The following is a 22,819-nucleotide window of genomic DNA, read 5'->3' on the forward strand; positions in this document are numbered from 1 at the left end:
AACTTACGAACTTTTCGACCTACGAATGTGCATTCGGAACGGATTAAGTTCGTGAGTCGAGGGACCACTGTAAATGATTTCCAGTAGGAGCAAAGGGGGAAGAACAGTGAGAGAGACTTGGACTGGGAATCTCCACTAAGGTAGGCCAGTGTCAGGCGGCAGGTCCAACCCCAATAACATTCTCCTACCTGAGCACTCCTTCAGCCGACCACAATACTTATATATGGGTCTCCAAAAATGGTCAATATGCACCTCCTGAGGCAAAAGGGACTGTCCAGGTGATTAATAAAGATCTCGAGGTCTTTTATAAAAACCACTTTTTATAAAAAGTAAACCCCACATTTCAACCGTATTCTAAGATAATGCTTCTGAACTGCATTACCTTTATTTGACATTATTTCATTTGTATTTGCTAAAAACTGGGAACATGGAGGACAAGAGAGATTTTAAAATAAGAGCACGTGCTGATTGATGTCTGTAATATTCCTTTCTTCTCTTCCTAGAAAACAAATACCGTAGGAGTTCCTCCCCTCTTCGCCCCCCAAAGCAGGCAATGGAGAAGACAGGCAGAATTCTGGGGGGCCACGTTCAATGGGAATAACAAAGAAAGCATTTAAATACATGGAGTGTGAAAAGAGAGAGGAGAAGCAGTTTGAAAGAATGGAGTGTGAGAAGATCTTCAGTGACAGTGGAACACTTAGAAAACATCAACAGACTCACACTGGGGAGAAACCATTTAAATGCATGGAGTGTGGAAAGAGCTTTATTGATGGTACAGCATTGACTAACCACCATCAAACTCACACAGGGGAGAAACCATTTAAATGCATGGAGTGTGGAAAGAGCTTCAGTCAGAGTGGAAAACTTAGAATTCATCAACGGACTCACACAGGGGAGAAACCATTTGTATGCATGGAGTGTGGAAAGGGCTTCACTTCTAATCAAGTACTTAGAACTCATCAACGGACTCATACGGGGGAGAAACCATTTAAATGCCTGGTGTGTGGAAAGAGCTTCAGTCGCAATGGACACCTTAGAATTCATCAACGGATTCACACAGGGGAGAAGCCATTTAAATGTATGGAGTGCGGGAAGAGCTATATTGATGGTACAGCATTGACTAACCACCATCAAACTCACACAGGGGAGAAACCATTTAAATGCCTGGTGTGTGGAAAGAGCTTCAGTCGCAATGGACACCTTAGAATTCATCAACGGACTCACACAGGGGAGAAACCATTTAAATGTAAGGAGTGCGGGAAGAGCTTCCATCAGAGTGGACACCTTACAATTCATCATCAAACTCACACAGGGGAGAAACCATTTAAATGTAAGGAATGTGGAAAGAGCTTCAGTAGATGTGACAGCCTTAATTTACATAATCAAACTCACAAAGGGGAAAAACTCTTTGAATGTATAGTGTGTGGAAAGAGCTTCAGTCAGAGTAGAAATCTTAGAATTCATCAACGGACTCACACAGGGGAGAAACCATTTGTATGCATGGAGTGTGGAAAGGGCTTCACTTCTAACCAAGTACTTAGAACTCATCAACGGACTCATACGGGAGAGAAACCATTTAAATGCATGGTGTGTGTAAAGAGCTTCAGTCGCAATGGACACCTTAGAATTCATCAACGGATTCACACAGGGGAGAAACCATTTAAATGTATGGAGTGCGGAAAGAGCTTCAGTGAGAGTGGACACCTTAGAATTCATCAACGGACTCACACAGGGGAGAAACCATTTAAATGTATGGAGTGTGGAAAGAGCTTCAGTGCGAGTGGATATCTTAGAATTCATCAACGGACTCACACAGGGGAGAAACCATTTAAATGTATGGAGTGTGGAAAGAGCTTCAATAACAGTGGAAAGCTTAGAATTCATCAACGGACACACATGGGGGAGAAACCATTTGAATGTCTGGAGTGTGGAAAGAGCTTCACTGACAGTGGATATCTTAGAATTCATAAACGGACTCACACAGGAGAGAAACCATTTAAATGTCTGGAGTGTGGAAAGAGCTTCAGTCAGAGTGGACACCTTAGAATTCATCAACAGACTCACATGGGGGAGAAACCATTTGTATGCATGGAGTGTGGAAAGGGCTTCACTTCTAATCAAGTACTTAGAACTCATCAACGGACTCATACGGGGGAGAAACCATTTAAATGCCTGGTGTGTGGAAAGAGCTTCAGTCGCAATGGACACCTTAGAATTCATCAACGGATTCACACAGGGGAGAAACCATTTAAATGTATGGAGTGCGGAAAGAGCTTCAGTGAGAGTGGACACCTTAGAATTCATCAACGGACTCACACAGGGGAGAAACCATTTAAATGTATGGAGTGTGGAAAGAGCTTCAGTGCGAGTGGATATCTTAGAATTCATCAACGGACTCACACAGGGGAGAAACCATTTAAATGTATGGAGTGTGGAAAGAGCTTCAATAACAGTGGAAAGCTTAGAATTCATCAACGGACACACATGGGGGAGAAACCATTTGAATGTCTGGAGTGTGGAAAGAGCTTCACTGACAGTGGATATCTTAGAATTCATAAACGGACTCACACAGGAGAGAAACCATTTAAATGTCTGGAGTGTGGAAAGAGCTTCAGTCAGAGTGGACACCTTAGAATTCATCAACAGACTCACATGGGGGAGAAACCATTTGTATGCATGGAGTGTGGAAAGGGCTTCACTTCTAATCAAGTACTTAGAACTCATCAACGGACTCATACGGGGGAGAAACCATTTAAATGCCTGGTGTGTGGAAAGAGCTTCAGTCGCAATGGACACCTTAGAATTCATCAACGGATTCACACAGGGGAGAAACCATTTAAATGTATGGAGTGCGGGAAGAGCTATATTGATGGTACAGCATTGACTAACCACCATCAAACTCACACAGGGGAGAAACCATTTAAATGCCTGGTGTGTGGAAAGAGCTTCAGTCGCAATGGACACCTTAGAATTCATCAACGGACTCACACAGGGGAGAAACCATTTAAATGTATGGAGTGTGGAAAGAGCTTCAGTGCGAGTGGACACCTTACAATTCATCATCAAACTCACACAGGGGAGAAACCATTTAAATGTAAGGAATGTGGAAAGAGCTTCAGCAGATGTGACAGCCTTAATTTACATAATCAAACTCACAAAGGGGAAAAACTCTTTGAATGTATAGTGTGTGGAAAGAGCTTCAGTCAGAGTAGAAATCTTAGAATTCATCAACGGACTCACACAGGGGAGAAACCATTTGTATGCATGGAGTGTGGAAAGGGCTTCACTTCTAATCAAGTACTTAGAACTCATCAACGAACTCATACGGGGGAGAAACCATTTAAATGCATGGTGTGTGGAAAGAGCTTCAGTCGCAATGGACACCTTAGAATTCATCAACGGATTCACACAGGGGAGAAACCATTTAAATGTATGGAGTGCGGAAAGAGCTTCAGTGAGAGTGGACACCTTAGAATTCATCAACGGACTCACACAGGGGAGAAACCATTTAAATGTATGGAGTGTGGAAAGAGCTTCAATAACAGTGGAAAGCTTAGAATTCATCAACGGACACACACGGGGGAGAAACCATTTAAATGTATGGAGTGTGGAAAGAGCTTCAATAACAGTGGAAAGCTTAGAATTCATCAACGGACACACACGGGGGAGAAACCATTTGAATGTCTGGAGTGTGGAAAGAGCTTCACTGACAGTGGATATCTTAGAATTCATAAACGGACTCACACAGGAGAGAAACCATTTAAATGTATTGAGTGTGGAAAGAGCTTCAGTCAGAGTGGACACCTTAGAATTCATCAACAGACTCACATGGGGGAGAAACCATTTAAATGCATGGAGTGTGGAAAAAGCTTCAGTAGAAGTGACAGCCTTAATTTACATAAACAAACCCACACGGAAAAAACCATTTGAATGTATGGAGTGTGGAAAGCGCTTCACTTGTAGTGGAACACTAAGAATACATAAACAGACTCACACAAGGAAAACCATTTAACTGTATAGAGTGTGGAAAGAGCTTCAGTCAGAGTGGAGAGCTTAGAATTCATCAAAGGACTCACACAGGGGAGAAACCATTTAAATGCATTGAGTGTGGGAAGAGCTTCACTGAGAGTGGACTTCTTACACTCGAACAGGGTGGCCTCCAGGAGTTCCGGCCCTCATGGGTGCTCGTTCCAGACGCGAGTTCCAGGATTTAAGAGAAATAATTGGATTTAAATTCATGGACATGCTTCAAAAGACGGAGGAGAAGATACTGCCCGGAATTCCAGCTTCTGAGTGATAAGTGAATCGAGGAAATACCACATCAAGGGAAAAAAAGAATGATCTGGACGGAACGAAAAGGGAAGCAAAACTGTTTTTTTTTCTATACCTTAAGAAGCACTAACCATCTTCCCTGGACGGATGGTCCTTAATATTTGGAACAAACGAGAAATTAGGAAATAAACAGTGTGGCTATTGGAGTTTATATAATAGAGGATTGACATTCTGTATGTTTTTGGAAGCTGTTCTGCTAAGTATGCAAGAGCAAAACCTCTCCAGCTGGTTATATTTTCACTGGATCTCGTTTAAATACTTTCTGGACAATTATAAGTGGATTTATGAGCCGTGACGCACTTTGAATTTGAACAAGATCAGAGCTGCCTAATTGACGATTCAGGAGGCAGAGAGCAGCTAAAGGGCGGGGGAGCCATAAATCTGTTATAAGAAGAGTGTGAATATTTCTATTTGGCTGTTCCCCGCCTGAAAAAGCTGCATTTCGGCAATCGGTGGACTTTTTGAGGAGAAGCTGGAATACGATATCTGAGATCTTCAAGATGGCGTCTGCTCCTGCTTGAATGTCGGCGCGGCCAGAGAAGCACTCCAGTTTGTAAAAGGAGGATTTATGGGGAGGCTGGACTGGACAAAAAACCCACACGGGAAGAATGATTTTGTGTTAAATCTCGCTTCATGTCTATCACAAAAGCTGCGACAAAAGAGGAAGATAACAACTAGAAGAATTGCTGGGAAAAGATCGGGACTATAATGGATTATAATGATAAGATTTTGAAATTTGGACTAGGATGGCAGGGAGTAGCGTTGCTCAGAATCCCCAGGCATTTTTTTAAAAAACAAACAAAACAAAATCTTTATTTAAATCGTTAAACCGTAGTGAACATTAGCGTATCATCATAGTAATAAAGAAAAATAACATAGCATAACTTAACAAATTATAATATAATGAAATATAACAAAACATAATATAACATAACACAAATAGACAAACAGAACATAAAATACATAAACAACATAATTTCCCAAATAGACATATCTTTACAAAATTATGTAAAGTTATCCTTTTGGTATCCTCAAATATCAAAGAAAAATTGTTCCAATACAGCAAAACTAAAACAAAATAGCAGGATCTAGAAAGGTAGGAGAGAGGAAGATATAGAGGGGAAACAAAAAGGGAGAGAGGAGAAGAGAGAAAAAAGAGAAGAAGAAGGAAAACAGGGGGAATAAAGAAAAAAACATTTAAAATTAAGCTCTAAAAAACTTCCGATTGTCGACTTATCATTTATCCATCTTTTTCTTCATTTGCTTGTTTTCACCCTAATTCCCTAATAATAATGTAACTTCTCCCTATCTTTAATAATTTTCTCTCTTCATGCATTCTTTAAATTAAGCAGATCACCAAATCTGTTTTTATACCTTCTTTTGGATTATAATGATAAGATTTTGAAATTTGGACTAGGATGGCAGGGAGTAGCATTACTCAGAATCCCCAGACATTGAAGCATGGGAAGTCCAAAATAAATAAGTAAATAAAATTATGATTTGGCATAATATTTGGTTTAATTGATATGTATTTGTATAATTTGAAATAATTGATATGATATAATTGGTTTGTAATTGGAAAATTTAATAAATTGGTTTTTTTAAAAAAAGAAAAAAGAAAAGCTAGGGAATTAGATAGAGATTCCGTTGTAGTGGATGTCTTTAAACGATCAAAAGACTCGGAGTGTTAAGAGTTGTAAGAGTGGAGATTAAATGAGACCCTTTTCAATGATAATAAGATAGTCAAGAAAGCCAAAGAAACAATTATGGACTATTTCAAATGGAATTTAAATAAAGAAACTCCCATCGACATTGTCTGGGACGCTAGTAAAGCGGTTATGAGGGGGTTCCTGATACAAAAAAATAGCCACAAAGTTAAAGAAAGAGGGAAGAGAAAAGAATAAATTTTGATACAATTAACACAGTGTGAAAAGCGACTAATTATTTCACCAAAAGATGAATCTTTAAAACAGACCATTTCAAGATTACAAACACAGTTATCAATGCTAGTTAATCAGGAGGTCGAATGGAAAATTAAATGGTTAAGACAAAAAAAATTTAAATCAGCGAATAAGTCGGGCAGACTATTGGCATGGCAGATAAAGATGTGGAAGAAACAGAGTACAATCAACAAAATTAAAGAAGAAGGTGCTGAAATAGTCGACCCCAAAGAAATAAGAAATGTTTTTCAAAGATATTATAGAGAATTATATAGGAAAGAAAAAGAAGATAAAAAGAAAATAGGAAATTACATTCGATCATTCGGCCTCCAAAAGATATCAAAAGAAAATAAAGATCTGTTGAATAAAGAAATTTCAATCCAAGAAGTAGAAAAAGCTATTAATAAGATGAAATTGGGCAAAGCGCCTGGCCCCGATGGCATTTCGGCTAAATATTACAAAGTATTAGTTACCCAAATTGCACCAATATTGTGTGAAGTGATGAATAATATTCTCAACACGGGGACGATACCAAACACCTGGAAGGAAGCCTTCATTACGTTGATTCCAAAAAAAGATACAGATTCTCAAAATGTTAAGAATTACAGGCCCATTTCTTTATTAAACAATGATTACAAATTATTCGCAGACATCTTGGCTGATAGATTAAAACATGTATTAAATGCGATAATACACAGAGACCAGGCGGGCTTTTTACCGGGCCGCCAAATGAAGGAAAACATCAGAAACATTATAAGCATAATTGAATATTTAGAGGTAAGAAATGAGAAACAAGCAGCGCTTCTGTTCGTCGACGCGGAGAAGGCGTTTGACAACGTCTCCTGGTATTTCATGTTGAATAATCTAAAAGAAATGGAGACAGGAGATATGTTTATGAGAGGCATCAGGGCAATTTACTCGGATCAATCAGCAAGGCTAATCATAAATAACAATCTATCAGACAAATTTAATATTTCAAAAGGGACCAGGCAAGGATGCCCCATATCACCATTGCTATTCATAACGGTAATCGAGGTCTTGAATAATCGCTTGAGAAACACAGCGGAAATAAGGGGAATCAAGCTCGGGAATAAAGAATATAAAGTTAAGGCGTTCGCCGACGATCTGGCTCTGACGGTGGAACAACCCGAAACTAGCTTACCAGAAGCTCTAAAGATTATGGAAGAATTCGGACAGGTAGCAGGCTTCAAAATTAATAAGACAAAGACTAAAATGATTTTGAAAAATATTAGAAGAGAGAAGAGTGAAGAGATAGAAAAACAAATTGGTATATTGTGTGCTAAAAAGATAAAATATTTAGGAATCTGGTTAACGTCAAAAAATTTAAATTTGTTTCAAGATAATTATGATCCGGCCTGGAAAGATATTAAGAAAGATCTAGACAACTGGAAAAATTTGAAGCTATCCTTTTGGGGTAGAATTGCGGTCATCAAAATGAACATCTTACCAAGACTATTATTTCACTTCCAGAATATCCCTATAGTTAAAGGAGTCTCCCAATTTAAAGATTGGCAAAGAGTATTATCAAAGTTTGTATGGCTAGGGAAAAAACCCAGGATTAAGCTAAAAATCTTGGTTGATAAAAAAGAGAGAGGAGGATTTGCTTTGCCTGACTTAAAACTTTATTATGAGGCAGCATGCCTTGTATGGCTAAGGGACTGGATCTTGTTGGAGAACGCAGATCTACTGGACCTTGAAGGTTACACAAACCGCTTTGGGTGGCATGCATACCTCTGTCATAACAAGGCGAAAGCCCACAAGGGATTCACTAACCATATATTTAGACGATCATTACTTGAAGTATGGGATCGTAATAAGGCCCTATTGGAAAAGAAAATGCCCCTGTGGGTGTCCCCTCTAAACGTATTAGCCATTCGAAAGATCAACATGGATAAGAAGGGCCTTACCTATGAAGACATCGTTATCAGAACAATTGAAGGTCTCAAATTAAAAACATATGATCAAATTAAAGACAAATTAGCAGGATGGCTGCAATATTATCAAATAAATGATTTATTTAATAAGGATAAAAAAGAATTCGGCTTTGAAGATAAGAAATCCAGATTTCAAATTGAGCTATTAGGCAGCAATTACAAATTGCTATCCAAAATGTACAATTTACTTTTGGACTGGCATACCATGGATGAGGCTGTCAAGGACTCTATGATCAAATGGGCCAAAGACTTCGGGCACAACATCCCATCCGATATGTGGTCAAAACTGTGGAAACAAAATATAAATTTTACAGCCTGTACTGTATTGAAGGAGAATGTAATGAAACTTGTATACCGCTGGTACTTAACGCCAGCAAAACTTTCTAAGATGTACAGGAACCAGAACAAATGGTGTTGGAAATGCAGAACGTCGGTGGGGGAATTTTTTCACATGTGGTGGGGGTGTGATAGGATAAAAAAAATTGGGATCTGGTTTATAACGAACTTAAATTTTTTTTGAAACTTACCTTTCCGAAGAAGCCTGAGGCTTTCTTGTTGGGTCTAGTCGATAAGGAAATCCCAAAATCCGATTTAAGATTCTTTATGTACGCCATACATAATGAGGGTGAAAGAGGAGAGCGCAAAATATGGTCTGAAGCTCAACATCAAAAAAACCAAGATCACGGCCACTGGTCCCATCACCTCCTGGCAAATAGAAGGGGAAGAAATGGAGGCAGTGAGAGATTTCACCTTCTTGGGCTCCTTGATCACTGCAGATGGTGACAGCAGTCACGAAATTAAAAGACGCCTGCTTCTTGGGAGAAAAGCAATGACAAACCTAGACAGCATCTTAAAAAGCAGAGACATCACCTTGCCGACAAAGGTCCGTATAGTTAAAGCTATGGTTTTCCCAGTAGTGATGTATGGAAGTGAGAGCTGGACCATAAAGAAGGCTGATCGCCGAAGAATTGATGCTTTTGAATTATGGTGCTGGAGGAGACTCTTGAGAGTCCCGTGGACTGCAAGAAGATCAAACCTATCCATTATGAAGGAAATCAGCCCTGAGTGCTCCCTGGAAGGACAGATCGTGAAGCTGAGGCTCCAATACTTTGGCCACCTCATGAGAAGAGAAGAATCCTTGGAAAAGACCCTGATGTTGGGAAAGATTGAGGGCACTAGGAGAAGGGGACGACAGAGGACGAGATGGTTGGACAGTGTTCTCGAAGCTACGAACATGAGTTTGACCAAACTGCGGGAGGCAGTGGAAGACAGGAGTGCCTGGCGTTCTATGGTCCATGGGGTCACGAAGAGTCGGACACGACTAAACGACTAAACAACAACAACAATGTACGCCACAGTGGCAGCCAGGATTCTCATTGCCCAGAAGTGGAAAACAAATGATATACCATCTATAGAAGAGTGGCAATCGAAGGTTCTTGAATTTATGGAATTAGCCAAATTAACACACAGAGTACGTGATTCGGACGATGCGAAGTTCCAAGCTGAATGGAGTAAATTTATAGAGTATGCTAAAGGAAATTATATGGGTATGAGAGCATTAGGGGTAGCAACATAACGCCTACAGTGTCTTGAGTCTGTTGTAAATAGAAAATACGAAGTAGGATTGACAGAATTTACCACTTATGGGTTGGAAGGAAGTCATATAGGTTGAATTATTTGTAATATGAATGTTTGCTAATATGATTATGAAAAAATGAATAAAAATTTATCTTTGAAAAAAAAAAGAGTTGTAAGAGTGGAAACTCTACAGGCCATCAAAAGAAGAGACACGGTTTAAATAGAAGGAATGTGGAATATACTTTGGTTATTAGAGTGTAGAACCTGTTTCTCTCCTAGTTGACAGGAAATGAATCTTAAATGCATGCAGCATATGTGAGCTTTTGTTGTTTGTACCTGTTTCTCACATTTTAAGACACCGTCTTATATTTATTTTACTCAAGAAAATAAGCCTATGGCATATTTTCAGGGGGTGTCTTATTATTATTTTTTACTAACTGGTAAATTGCTGCTGCTGCTCAAGCGCCGACAAAGCGCCCAGCAGCGCGCGCCGCATGGAGCCCCGAGCCAGCGCGCCCCGCTGAAGCGCCGACAAAGCGCCCAGCAGCACCACGTGGAGCACCCCGAGCCAGCGGAACCCAGCAGTGCTCTGTAGCACTTTGAATCCTCCTCCTCCTCCTGCGGCTCGGGGCACTCTGTGCGGCGCTGCCGGGCGCTTTGTCGGCGCTTCAGCTGGGTCCTGCTGGCTCGGGGCTCCACGCGGCGCTGCTCGGTGTTTTGGCGAGGCCCTCCAGAACTACACTTAGCACTACGGCTTATTTTCGGGGTATGTCTTATATTTTTTCAACGCATGAAAATTGTGCCATGGCTTATTTTACAGGCACATCCTAAAATTTGAGAAACGCAGTATACAACATTGTCTAGACATGTATTTAAAGTAATGAAGGTAACAATTCACAATAGGTAAGCATAATATAATATTGAATGTAGTGTTAGATAGGGAGGGGGAGTGTGTGAGTCTGGAGTGCTGCTTCTGAATGAGGACGGACATCCGTAGACTAGATCAAGGCGGGTCGGGACTGCTGATTCTTTTTAGATCTGTCAGCAGCCTTCAACATGGTCGATCACAAAATTTTAGACCACCGCCTTGCCGATGTGGGGATTCAGGGCACAGTCCGACAATGGCTGCGCCCCTTTATATCAGGTCGGGGACAGAGGGTGGCGCTAGGGAAGGAGTTGTGGCCACGGGACTCCTTGGTGTGTGGAGTGCCGCAGGGCACAATCCTTTCCCCGATGCTTTTTAACATCTTCATGCGTCCCCCTGCTCAGATTGTCCAGAGTTTTGGGCTGGGTTGCCATCAATATGCTGATGACACCCAGATTTATCTGCTGGTGGACAACCACCCTGCCTCGGCCCCGGACACACTGACCAGGTGTTTGGAAGCTGTGGCTCAACGGCTAGGTGGGAGCCGGTTGAAGTTAAGTCCTTCGAAGACAGAGGTCCTCTGGCTGGGTCGGGACGACATGGGGTTGGGGGGCCAATTCCCATCTGTTGTGGGGGCTTAATTAGTGCCAGCGCCTTCTGTCAAGAGTTTGGTTGCAGCCATAGCTACGGTAAGGTGGCATTTTTCCATCTCCGCCACATTAAACAGTTGGTCCCTTACCGTTCTCGCCCTGATCTGGCCACAGTGGTCCATGTGATGGTCACCTCCAGGCTTGATTATCGTAACTCACTTTACGCAGGGCTGCCCCTGAAGCTGCCCCAGAAACTCCAGCGGGTGCAGAATGACGCAGCGAGGTTCCTTACGGGGTCCCTGCTGTGGGACCATATTCATCCAGTGTTTTACCAGCTGCACTGGCTCTCGGTGGAGTACAGGATCAGATTTAAGGTGTTGGTTTTGACCTTTAAAGCCCTCGTACATAAAGGACCGCCTCTCCTGGTATGCCCCACGGTGTATCTTAAGGTCCACAAAGAATAACATTTTGGAGATCCCGAGCCATAAGGTGCGGCGGTGCGGGGGAAGGGCGCCTGCCTGCCTGCCTTCCCCGAGCAAGCACCCTTCCCCCGCACTGCCTGCCTTCCGCGAGCCAAGAGAGCAAGTGCCACTGCCGCCACTCCCCCGGAGCCCGTAAAGGTAAAGGTAAAGGGACCCCTGACCATTAGGTCCAGTCGTGACCGACTCTGGGGTTGCACGCTCATCTCGCATTATTGGCCGAGGGAGGCGGCGTACAGCTTCCAGGTCATGTGGCCAGCATGACAAAGCCGCTTCTGGCAAACCAGAGCAGCACATGGAAACGCCGTTTACCTTCCCGCTGTAGCGGTACCTATTTATCTACTTGCATTTTGACGTGCTTTCGAACTGCTAGGTTGGCAGGAGCTGGGACCGAGCAACGGGAGCTCACCCCGTCACAGGGATTTGAACCGCCGACCTTCTGATCAGCAAGCCCTAGGCTCAGTGGTTTAACCACAGCGCCACCTGGGTCCCTGTCCCTTAATTAAGTTTCAATGCATTCCTATGGGAAACCGCGACTTGCTAGACGAATTTTTCGTAGGATTAATTGAGTCCTGGAACGAATTAAATTCATCTAGCGAGACACCACTGTACATTAAACCATAGAATTGTAGAGCTGGAAGCTACACCCAAGGGTCATCTAGTCTAACCCCCTGCAATGCAGGAATCTCAACTCAAACATCTAAGACAGGTGGCCCTCCAAGGTAGGAGAGAGACCGTTCCACTGTCAAACAGCTCTTAACTGCCAGAAAGTTCTTCCTGACATTGAGTCGGAGTTGCCTTTCTTGTAACTTGAATCCTGTTGTTTGGGTCGATCCACAAAGCATTCTGAAGATGTTTAATGTTAAATGTTTTATTACAATTCTCTCTCTCTCTCTCTCTCTCTCTCTCTCTCTCTCGGAAGCCAACCAGAGGAGTAGTAGTAGTAATGAAATAGGACATCCTATTTTGGGATATTTATTGGGATAAATGGTCAGGGGGCCCTTTACCTTTACCCTTTCATGGGACCACTGAGCCTAGGGCTTGCCAATCGGAAGGTCAGCGGTTCGGAACCAATTGCTCTGCTCTGCTTCACCAGAAGCGGCTTAGGCATGCTGGCCACATGACCTGGAAGCTGTACGCCAGCTCCCTCGGCCAGTAAAGCGAGATGAGTGCTGCAACCCCATAATCGTCCACAACTGGACCTAATGGCCAGGGGCCCTTTACCTCTACCCTTTAAAACATCCTTATTTTCTTGGGATAAATGTTTACATTACAGTAATGTGGCTTAGATTCGTGGGGGATCCTGAAAGAAAACAGTTCCGAGGGGATCTAGGAGTCTTGGTAGACCACAAACTTGACATGAGTCAACAGTGTGATGCAGCAGCTAAAAAAAGCCAATGCAATCTGGGCTGCATCAATAGGAGTATAGCATCTAGATCAAGGGAAGTAATAGTACCACTGTATTCTGCTCTGGTCAGACCTCACCTGGAGTACTGTGTCCACTCTGGGCACCACAGTTCAAGAAGGATACTGACAAACTGGAACGTGTCCAGAGGAGGGCAACCAAAATGGTCAAAGGCCTGGAAACGATGCCTTATGAGGAACGGCTTAGGGAGCTGGGTATGTTTAGCCTGGAGAAGAGAAGGTTAAGGGATGATATGATAGCCATGTTCAAAGATATCAAAGGATGTAATATAGAGGAGGGTGAAAGGTTGATTTCTGCTGCTCCAGAGAAGCGGACACGGAGCAATGGAGTCAAACTACAAGAAAGAAGATTCCACCTAAACATTAGGAAGAACTTCCTGACAGTAAGAGTTGTTCGACAGTGGAATTTGCTGCCAAGGAGTGTGGTGGAGTCTCCTCCTTTGGAGGTCTTTAAGCAGAGGCTTGACAGGCCTATGTCAAGAATGCTTTGATGGTGTTTCCTGCTTGGCAGGGGGTTGGACTGGTTGGCCCTTGTGGTCTCTTCCAACTCTATGATCCTATGACTCTTCAGCTCCTTCCAGTTCTCAGATTCTGTGATGCTATGGCACTTCAAAGGGGTAGTGGGGAGACGGGGAAAGGAAGGGGGAGAGCCCTAGATCTGGAGATCGCCAGCCCAAGGAGAGGAGGGGGGATGGAATAGCTCTTTGTTGGGAACGGGGAAAACCATTGTATTTCAATCTTGCCTTTGAACCAAAGCTGTCTTCCAAGCAGCTCACATAAAATAAGCGGATAGAAGAGATGATAGATAGATAGATAGATAGATAGATAGATAGATGATAGATATAATGGCAAGGGATAACACCATTTAGGGTTGTCGTAAGTCACTTTTCCAAGCCCCAAACCCGCATCCCAACTCCGGTCTACTCTGCAGGGCTGTTGTAACGGGGACACCCTACGTCACATCCCTGCCTCCCCCACGTGGGAAAATGGACGGGGAAATGACCGGACCCCCCCCCTCTCCTGGGAAGGGATGAAAAGAGATGAAGGACTTTTTGGGAGGTGGGGGGGTCTCTTTCCCTGCCGCCTCCGGGGATCGAAGCTGGGAGATGATCAGGAAAGAAACAGGATATTCAGAGCTTGTTTGGAAGGAGGAGAATTTGTGTCTTCTGGGAGGGAGGGAGTCATTCATTCCTCCCCAAGGGTCAGTGAGCTCCGCTTCCTAGAGAGGCAGGGAGGGGCCGCCATTCACATTCCCAGAAGAGGAGCAGGTCGGCAGAGGAGGAGGAAAAAGAGGTGCGAAATATATCTATATATATATTGTGGGGGGCGGGAGAGAGATAAAGATGCGCTTTTCCTCCCCCTGAATCTGCAATCAGGGCAGCTGGGAAGGGAGGGCAGGATTTGGGGCGGGGGGGGGATGAAAGGAAAGTAGGGGAGTTCCCCCTCCCCCTCCCCCTTCTTTCTGTAGTTCAGGCGAGCGGGGGAGGGGCTGATTCAGGCGCTGCTGGGATAAAGGAGCCCCTCCCCCCCAGGGAAAGGAAATGGGAAGAGAAGAGCGAGCAGGGGGGGGGCAGGGAGGACAAAGAGATAGAGCTGTGGGGGGGGGAGGAAAGGGGGCAGAGACCCCCCCCCAGAACAACTCCCTTCCTGGGCGCTATCTGCACAGGCCCCGCTCCATGCAATCCGGCTGCAGATCAGGGACCCTCCATTCTCAGGGTTCTCATTGCAAGCCCCTCCCCCCAAAAGAAATCAGCCTTCCTGCCTTTTCCAATGGGGGTTCAGGGGGGCCTTTCTGCAGAGGGAGCACCGGCAGGGTTTGCATTGCAAGGTCTCCTTTGCAGCGCTCAGCTGTCAAGAGATGCTCAGCTCCCCTGCCCCCCCCCCGCGAGGACCCCCATCCCCAAGCAGGGCTGGGACTTGAAGCGAGGCCTCCATTCCGCGCCCCTCGGCGTGTTCTGGGTTCCCCCTGGCAGGCATCTCTGGGGCAAGGCTTGGTGGGTCCCTCTTGTCTAGAGCAGGGGGGGGGGGCAAACTTTTGTCAAAGAGGGCCAGATTTAATGAAGTGAAGATGCCTGAGGGCAGACCAAAGTTGTTGACCTTTGTTAGGGAATTTTATAGGGGGGGCACCCAAACGAGGCTTCATTTGGGAATCAAGATTGGCACTAATGCCCTCAAGGGGACCCCATTTGATCCTACAACACCACTCTAGTATCGCACCAACACGAACCCCCTCAAGATCAAGCCCTGAGTAATAAAGGCTCCCTTTCCTACCCTTTCTCTGTTGCCTGAGACTGTATGTAACCATATTTCTTTATGAATGAATACAGTGTATCTTTATTTCTAAATGAAACCCCCTTTTTCTACTCTGGCCAAGGGCTCTCAAGGATGCAGGGAACAGCCATAATCCCTTAAGCAAGAGGTCAGGTAGCCAGGGTGGTGCTCCTCTGCATATCCATAATCCATTCAGGTACCATCTCCTGCCATTCCCAACCCTCCGAAGCCAGAGGCAATACTCACACCTGGATCCATTGTTTTTCCCCACCAGGTACTCAAGGATCCCCTCCCAGATACTTACTGGTACCGGTACTTGCTTAACAATGTCCTGGGACATCGTGCATTGTTACCTTATGCTAATCCTGCTTACCTCCTGTTTTGTTGTTTAGTCGTGTCCGACTCTTCATGACCCCATGGACCAGAGCACGCCAGGCACTCCTGTCTTGCACTGCCTCCCGCAGTTTGGTCAAACTCATGTTCGTAGCTTCGAGAACACTGTCCAACCATCTTGTCCTCTGTCGTCCCCTTCTCCTAGTGCCCTCCATCTTTCCCAACATCAGGGTCTTTTCCAAGGATTCTTCTCTTCTCATGAGGTGGCCAAAGTATTGGAGCCTCAGCTTCACGATCTGTCCTTCCAGTGAGCACTCAGGGCTGATTTCCTGAAGAATGGATAGGTTTGATCTTCTAGCAGTCCATGGGACTCTCAAGAGTCTCCTCCAGCACCATAATTCAAAAGCATCAATTCTTCGGCGATCAGCCTTCTTTATGGTCCAGCTCTCACTTCCATACATCACTACTGGGAAAACCATAGCTTTAACTATACGGACCTTTGTCGGCAAGGTGATGTCTCTGCTTTTTAAGATGCTGTCTAGGTTTGTCATTGCTTTTCTCCCAAGAAGCAGGCGTCTTTTAATTTCGTGACTGCTGTCACCATCTGCAGTGATCAAGGAGCCCAAGAAAGTAAAATCTCTCACTGCCTCCATTTCTTCCCCTTCTATTTGCCAGGAGGTGATGGGACCAGTGGCCATGATCATGGTTTTTTTGATGTTGAGCTTCAGACCATATTTTGTGCTCTCCTCTTTCACCCTCATTAAAAGGTTTTTTAATTCCTCCTCGCTTTCTGCCATCAAGGTTGTGTCATCTGCATATCTGAGGTTGTTGATATTTCTTCCGGCAATCTTAATTCCGGCTTGGGATTCATCTAGTCCAGCCTTTCGCATGATGAATTCTGCATATAAGTTAAATAAGCAGGGAGACAATATACAACCTTGTCGTAGTCCTTTCCCAATTTTGAACCAATCAGTTGTTCCATATCCAGTTCTAACTGTAGCTTCTTGTCCCACATAGAGATTTCTCAGGAGACAGATGAGGTGATCAGGCACTCCCATTTCTTTAAGAACTTGCCATAGTTTGCTGTGGTCGACACAGTCAAAGGCTTTTGCATAGTCAATGAAGCAGAAGTAGACGTTTTTCTGGAACTCTCTAGCTTTCTCCATAATCCAGCGCATGTTTGCTATTTGGTCTCTGGTTCCTCTGCCTTTTCAAAATCCAGCTTGCACTTCTGGGAGTTCTCGGTCCACATACTGCCTAAGCCTGCTAGTTTACCTGTATGCTAATGCCCCTTGCACCTTCCCCTTTTCTGACGTTTTACCCTGTCACAAGTGATGTATGTATGATGCTTTCGATGTGCATTATGGGATGGTGGTGGGAAGTTTTAAAAGTTCTTGCAGCCCTGTTCACGGTGTTCAGTCTGGCATTGAACCTGCTGCGCAGTCATAAACCTTGCTGTTTGCTCCGGATCGTGGCTGGACTCCTTCGTTTTATACTCCGCAACGACCACAGGCCCTTGCCTGATGAGCTGGGTGGCTGAGCATTCTCACACCCAGAATTTTGCCCTAACAACCTTTTTTTTAAAACGATTTCCCCCGCCCAAAGTTGTTGACCTTTTTTAGAACTCAGAGAGATTAGGGCCTCAAAAGGCACGTTGTACATGCCTGGTCTAGAGAGAGGGAGTCCATGGAGAGGTAGGCTAGACTGGGAGAGAATTGGTGGGCAGGGCGAAGGGGGAGCCGGCCAGGGAAACCTCTGGGCGAAGGGCAGACTGGGGGGGGGGTGGAGGGCTGAGGGAGGAAGGGAAGCATGCATGGAGGTGGAATTGAAGCCAGCATTGGCAGGATGTGGGGAAAGAAAGAGAGAGAGAGACTTGGGGGCTGCCTGCCTTGACTTCTCCCTCCTGCCCAGGAATCTCCTTTGAGTAGACCAGGGAGAGATCCCTGAACAGGAGACCTGATCCAGCCACCCTCTCCTCCCTTCAAGCTCAGTCCTTGCCCTGCCAGAAGTCCCAGGTCAGCTCCTGCATGGGGCACTGGGGGCTGTTATAGGGAGTCTAACCATGGGGGGGGGGGAAGAGGAAAGGGAGGAAGCCCACTTTATTCTTTCCGCCCTTTGAGGCTTCTGTCTTGGCAACTACAGTCTCACCCACATGCCTGTGTTTCTCTGGAGAAGCATCTAAAGGGTTCCTATCCAGAGATACCTGTGCCCAACTCCTCTCCATTCTACCAATATTCCCACCACAGTATATCTTCTTTTTTTAAAGATACATTTTTATTAGATTTTTTTTGTACCAAAAACAAACTAATAATCACAAAAAAACAAAAAATACATTAAACAGTTAATCATTTGTTATAACATTGTACAGTCAGTGGCGGAGCAAGCGGGGGTGAAGGGCGGCTGCCCGCCCCGCCCCCAGAATAGGCGCCAGACCCCGCCCCTGGTGCCGTAGCATGAAGCTCCGCCACTGAGTACAGTCATACTTCGGTTTAAGGATGCTTCTTTTTGAGTACTTTCGGTTTAAGTACTCAGCGGACTCGTCTGGAACAGATTAATCCACTTTCCATTACTTTCAATGGGAAAGTATAGGAGTATAGCATCTAGATCTAGGGAAGTAATAGTACCACTGTATTCTGCTCTGGTCAGACCTCACCTGGAGTACTGTGTCCAGTTCTGGGCAGCACAGTTCAAGAAGGATACTGAAAAGCTGGAACGTGTCCAGAAGAGGGCAACCAAAATGGTAAAAGGCCTGGAAACGATGCCTTATGAGGAACGGCTTAGGGAGCTGGGTATGTTTAGCCTGGAGAAGAGAAGGTTAAGGGGTGATATGATCGCCATGTTCAAATATATAAAAGGATGTCATATAGAGGAGGGTGAAAGGTTGTTTTCTGCTGCTCCAGAGAAGCAGACATGGAGCAATGGATTCAAACTACAATAAAGAAGATTCCACCTCAACATTAGGAAGAACTTCCTGACAGTAAGAGCCGTTCGGCAGTGGAATTTGCTGCCAAAGAGTGTGGTGGAGTCTCCTTCTTTGGGGGTCTTTAAGCAGAGGCTTGACAGGCATATGTCAAGAATGCTTTGATGGTGTTTGGCAGGGAGTTGGACTGGATGGCCCTTGTGGTCTCTTCCAACGCTATGCTTCTAAAGTTCGCTTCAGCTTAAGTACAGACTTCTGGAACCAATTGTGTACTTAAACCGAGGTACCACTGTATTGCTTTTCACAATGTTGTTCTCTATCACATATCCTATAAGACTATACCTTTTCATAGAATAATAATTATTATTATACCACTCCTATTATACCTATTGGGGACCCAGGTGGCGCTGTGGTTAAACCACTGAGCCTAGGGCTTGCTGATCAGAAGGTCAGGGGTTCGAATCCCTGTGACGGAGTGAGCTCCCGTTGCTTGGTCCCAGCTCCTGCCAACCTAGCAGTTCGAAAGCACGTCAAAATGCAAGTAGATAAATAGGAACCGCTACAGCGGGAAGGTAAACTGCGTTTCCATGTGCTGCTCTGGTTTGCCCGAAGCGGCTTAGTCATGCTGGCCACATGACCTGGAAGCTATACGCTGGCTCCCTCGGCCAATAATGCGAGATGAGCGCGCAACCCCAGAGTCGGTCACGACTGGACCTAATGGTCAGGGGTCCCTTTACCTTTATTATACCACTCCACCTAAGTTGTTATCTTTTATAGTTTGGCATGAGAACAAAAAGGAAAATACATATAACCCCAACCTAAGTGAGCAAACATTAAAAAGGGGGGGAAATTCCCCCTTATTTCAGAATCATATATAACCACAGTTTTGACTTCCTGTTAATCCCTAATGCATAAATTATATTTTAAACATGAATGTATTCCCGTTGTTTTATATTCCGCTAACTATTTATCTACTACATTCTTACAACACTATGTATCCTTAATATTATTGTCCAACTCATTCTTTATCCACTACCACTCAAATGCCGGCTATATATTCCCACTATATCAGATCTCACATCTGTGGGATTTAAGAGATTGGGAAGATTGCTGTGGAAATGGGTGGGGTTCCGTGTTCCCCCCTCAAGAGCCTGCATTATTATTATTATTACTGTTATTGCAATTTCAATGTGGCTCGTGGGCCGGATAAATGGCCTCCGTGGGCCGGAGGTTGCCAATGCCTACTCTATCCTCTCATCCAGTGCAAGGTGCTGTCCCATTGCCAGTGTCCTCGACACAATGCAGCAGCCTCGGGAAGTCAGTGGTGCAGGATGATTAGGGAATGTGTGCAGTTGGATTATATTAGGAAGATCTTGGAGATCAGGGAAGAAGGAGGAAATGAAATACAGATATTCAGGGTTTTCAGGGGAGGAGGAAGATGGAGAAAGTGTGTCCCACCAGATAAGGCTCACCTCATCCCTGGCCATATGCCATCTTTCCTTGGGATGATGGTACTTTGTGTCGAACCACATCTGGAGGGCCAGAGATGCCTCACCTCAGCATAGAAGGTTCCTCTAGGGCAGTGGTGTCCAAAGAGGGCCAGATTTGATGAAGGGAAGGGCCGTGAGGGCCTGTCAAAGGGCCAACCAAAGTTGTGGACCTTTTTTTAGAGTAGAAGTTCAAAAGTGGAACTTTATTTAGACTTTTACCACAGGAAATAAACTGCCACAGGGGCCGGATTAGGCCCCTGAAACGGACTTTGGACAAGCCTGCCCTAGGGGCTCAGTTACTTGGGAGTTGGTGGAACTGGATCTGAAGGGTTCTTGAGACCCTAACACTATGAATCCACGGTGTCCACACTCAGCAGCGCAGAAACCCCTGCCGGCCCCTGGGGAAGAGCTTTTTAAAGGAAATTGTTCACCCCCAAAGTTGCTTGCTTAGGAAGGTACAGTGGGTCTGACCACTTGCAGCGCTGTCCCTCCCTCCCCCCGCCCTGCCTTCCTGCACTGCTGCCCACACTAAAGGTGTGTGTGGATGAAATCTGTGGCTAAAATGTCAGATTTTAAAAATCTGATAAATGTCGGAATTGTGGAGAAGTAAAGGGAGACATGTACCACATGTGGTGGGCCTGCCGAAAAGTTAAGGAATTTTGGAACCTCATTTCTGATGAAATGAAAAAGATCTTTAAGGTAACGTTTGTAAAAAAGATCAGAAGCGTTCCTTCTCAGAATATTAGGTAAGAACATTCAAAAAAATAGAAGAGAAATGTTCTTATATGCCGTAGCGGCAGCCCGGATGCTGATTGTGGCAAATTGGAAAGGAGAAAAGATACCTACAGTAAGGGAATGGCAAGATAAACTCTTAGAATTTGCTAAAGTGGCTCAATTAACAGACAGGTTAAGGGGAAATACAAAACAATCATTCATACAAAAGTGGGACATGTGTAAGAAATATCTGCAAAAATATAAGAATGATACAATCTCTATGGTGGCATTTGATTGACTCTTGTATAAATATGAATATAAATATAAAGTGATTAAATAAAGGAACTGGATATGACATGTTATAAGAATATACTAAAAATTGAGTAAGAATAGGATAACTTTCAATGTTGTAAAGGTAAAATACATCAGGAAATGTCGGGAAGTCAGCAATGTCTTAATCCTTTTTCTTTTCTTTTATAGATGGTTTATTAATTATTATTATTTCTAAGTTAATTTACGTTTATTATGTGAGATAGTGTTAAAAAGAATTTAGGGGAAGAATAAATGCTGTAGTTAATAGTTTGTTACAATTGTGATTAAGTTTAAAGAAGTATGAATTTAAGATAGTAAATAAAGATTTACCTGAAAGAGAAAAAAAGAAATCTGTGGCAAAGGTTCTAATACACAATCGTGGCTGAGAAAAACAGCCGTGGAATATGAAACTGGTTTGAAGATTGGCTTCTTCTTTACACTCAGGTGGAAACATCACTGGTTTCCCTTCCTTTCTCCAGAGTAATCTTCTTTCTTTTCTTTCCCACAATCAGTATTCTTCACCTTTAATAGTCACCTTTTCAGCGTCACACATATTTTCATATTGTGATCTTCAGATGAAGAGAAATATACAAATTTAATAAATAGTTTCCAGCAGGAGCAAAGGGGGAAGAACAGTGAGAGAGGCTTGGGCTGGGATTCTCCACTAAGATAGGCCAGTGTCGACTTCCGGTTTTGACCGCGGATCGCGCACGGGTCAAAAAAAGAGAGCTCTGCCCTCTAAGTTTATCGCTGGTTAAAAGGGGGGGTCTGCAAGGCTAAGCGACCCCCCGAGAAAGGCTGGAAAGGCGATTTCTAGCTGAGGCGTCGGCGGTTCCCTAAAGGATCCCCCGGAGACCTTCGGAAACGTCGAAAATTTCGAAGGAGGGGGGGAGACTAGGCACTGCGACGGAAAACAACTAACCGAGACCAGCAAGTAGCCGCAACCCAGCGCGATCACGAACGGTAAAACTCCTTTTAAACTAACCCCTTTAAAGCTCCCCGGGCGTGTGGATAACACAGAAAGAGGAAGAAAACTTTAAAAGACTTCCCCCCCCCCACAAACTGGACTTATAAGAACGGGGGGGGGAAAGGTGGGGAGTGGGAAAGAGCAATAGAGAACAAGAGCACTCTGCAAGAGACGCTGACAGGGGGAAAGCAAGAAAAACCCAAGTGAGGGAAACAAAAAGTAACAGTAATTAAGGAGCCGACTGAGTTTTGAAACAAACTAACGTGCATACAGCCACTGCAGAACGGCAAGGGGGTCTTATAAAGAAACTGTGTATCTGTATGAGAAGAAACGACGACCTAAACGTGTATATCTATGAAGGACTGCTTCCCCAGGGGAGCGCGGACAGTAGTAACGTTATTTTAAAAAGAACTAAAGACTTGAGAATTTAAAAATAAGAGAAATAAAATGGCGACGAACTTTTAAAAACCATGACTAAGCAGACAAGGATCTAGGGCAGAGAAGAACAACGTGGCAGTGATTGAGGATACCAAGAAGGACTGCTAAATAGCAAATGTGTATATAGAGAAAAATGCAGTGACACCCAGTGGAAGACACGGTACGGCAGAAACTTGATTGACAGTTGAGAAAAATAAACGAGAGAGAAAG

The 22,819-nt window shown here is 44.3% G+C and overlaps 1 protein-coding gene across 1 annotated transcript in view; it reads left to right on the forward strand.

Annotated features, from left to right (window-relative positions):
* Positions 1-211: 211 nt before the first annotated feature.
* LOC132591681 (zinc finger protein 721-like) overlaps positions 212-22,819 on the forward strand; it is a 34,571-nt gene continuing 11,963 nt past the window's right edge. The window contains exons 1-2 of the mRNA XM_060271146.1: positions 212-3,886; positions 4,051-4,105. Coding sequence (XP_060127129.1) covers positions 592-3,886; positions 4,051-4,105 — 3,350 coding nt within the window. The 5' untranslated portion in view covers positions 212-591. The remainder of the gene's footprint in view (positions 3,887-4,050; positions 4,106-22,819) is intronic.

This window comes from Zootoca vivipara, chromosome 2, assembly GCF_963506605.1.
Source record: "Zootoca vivipara chromosome 2, rZooViv1.1, whole genome shotgun sequence".
NCBI classification, from domain to species: domain Eukaryota; kingdom Metazoa; phylum Chordata; class Lepidosauria; order Squamata; family Lacertidae; genus Zootoca; species Zootoca vivipara.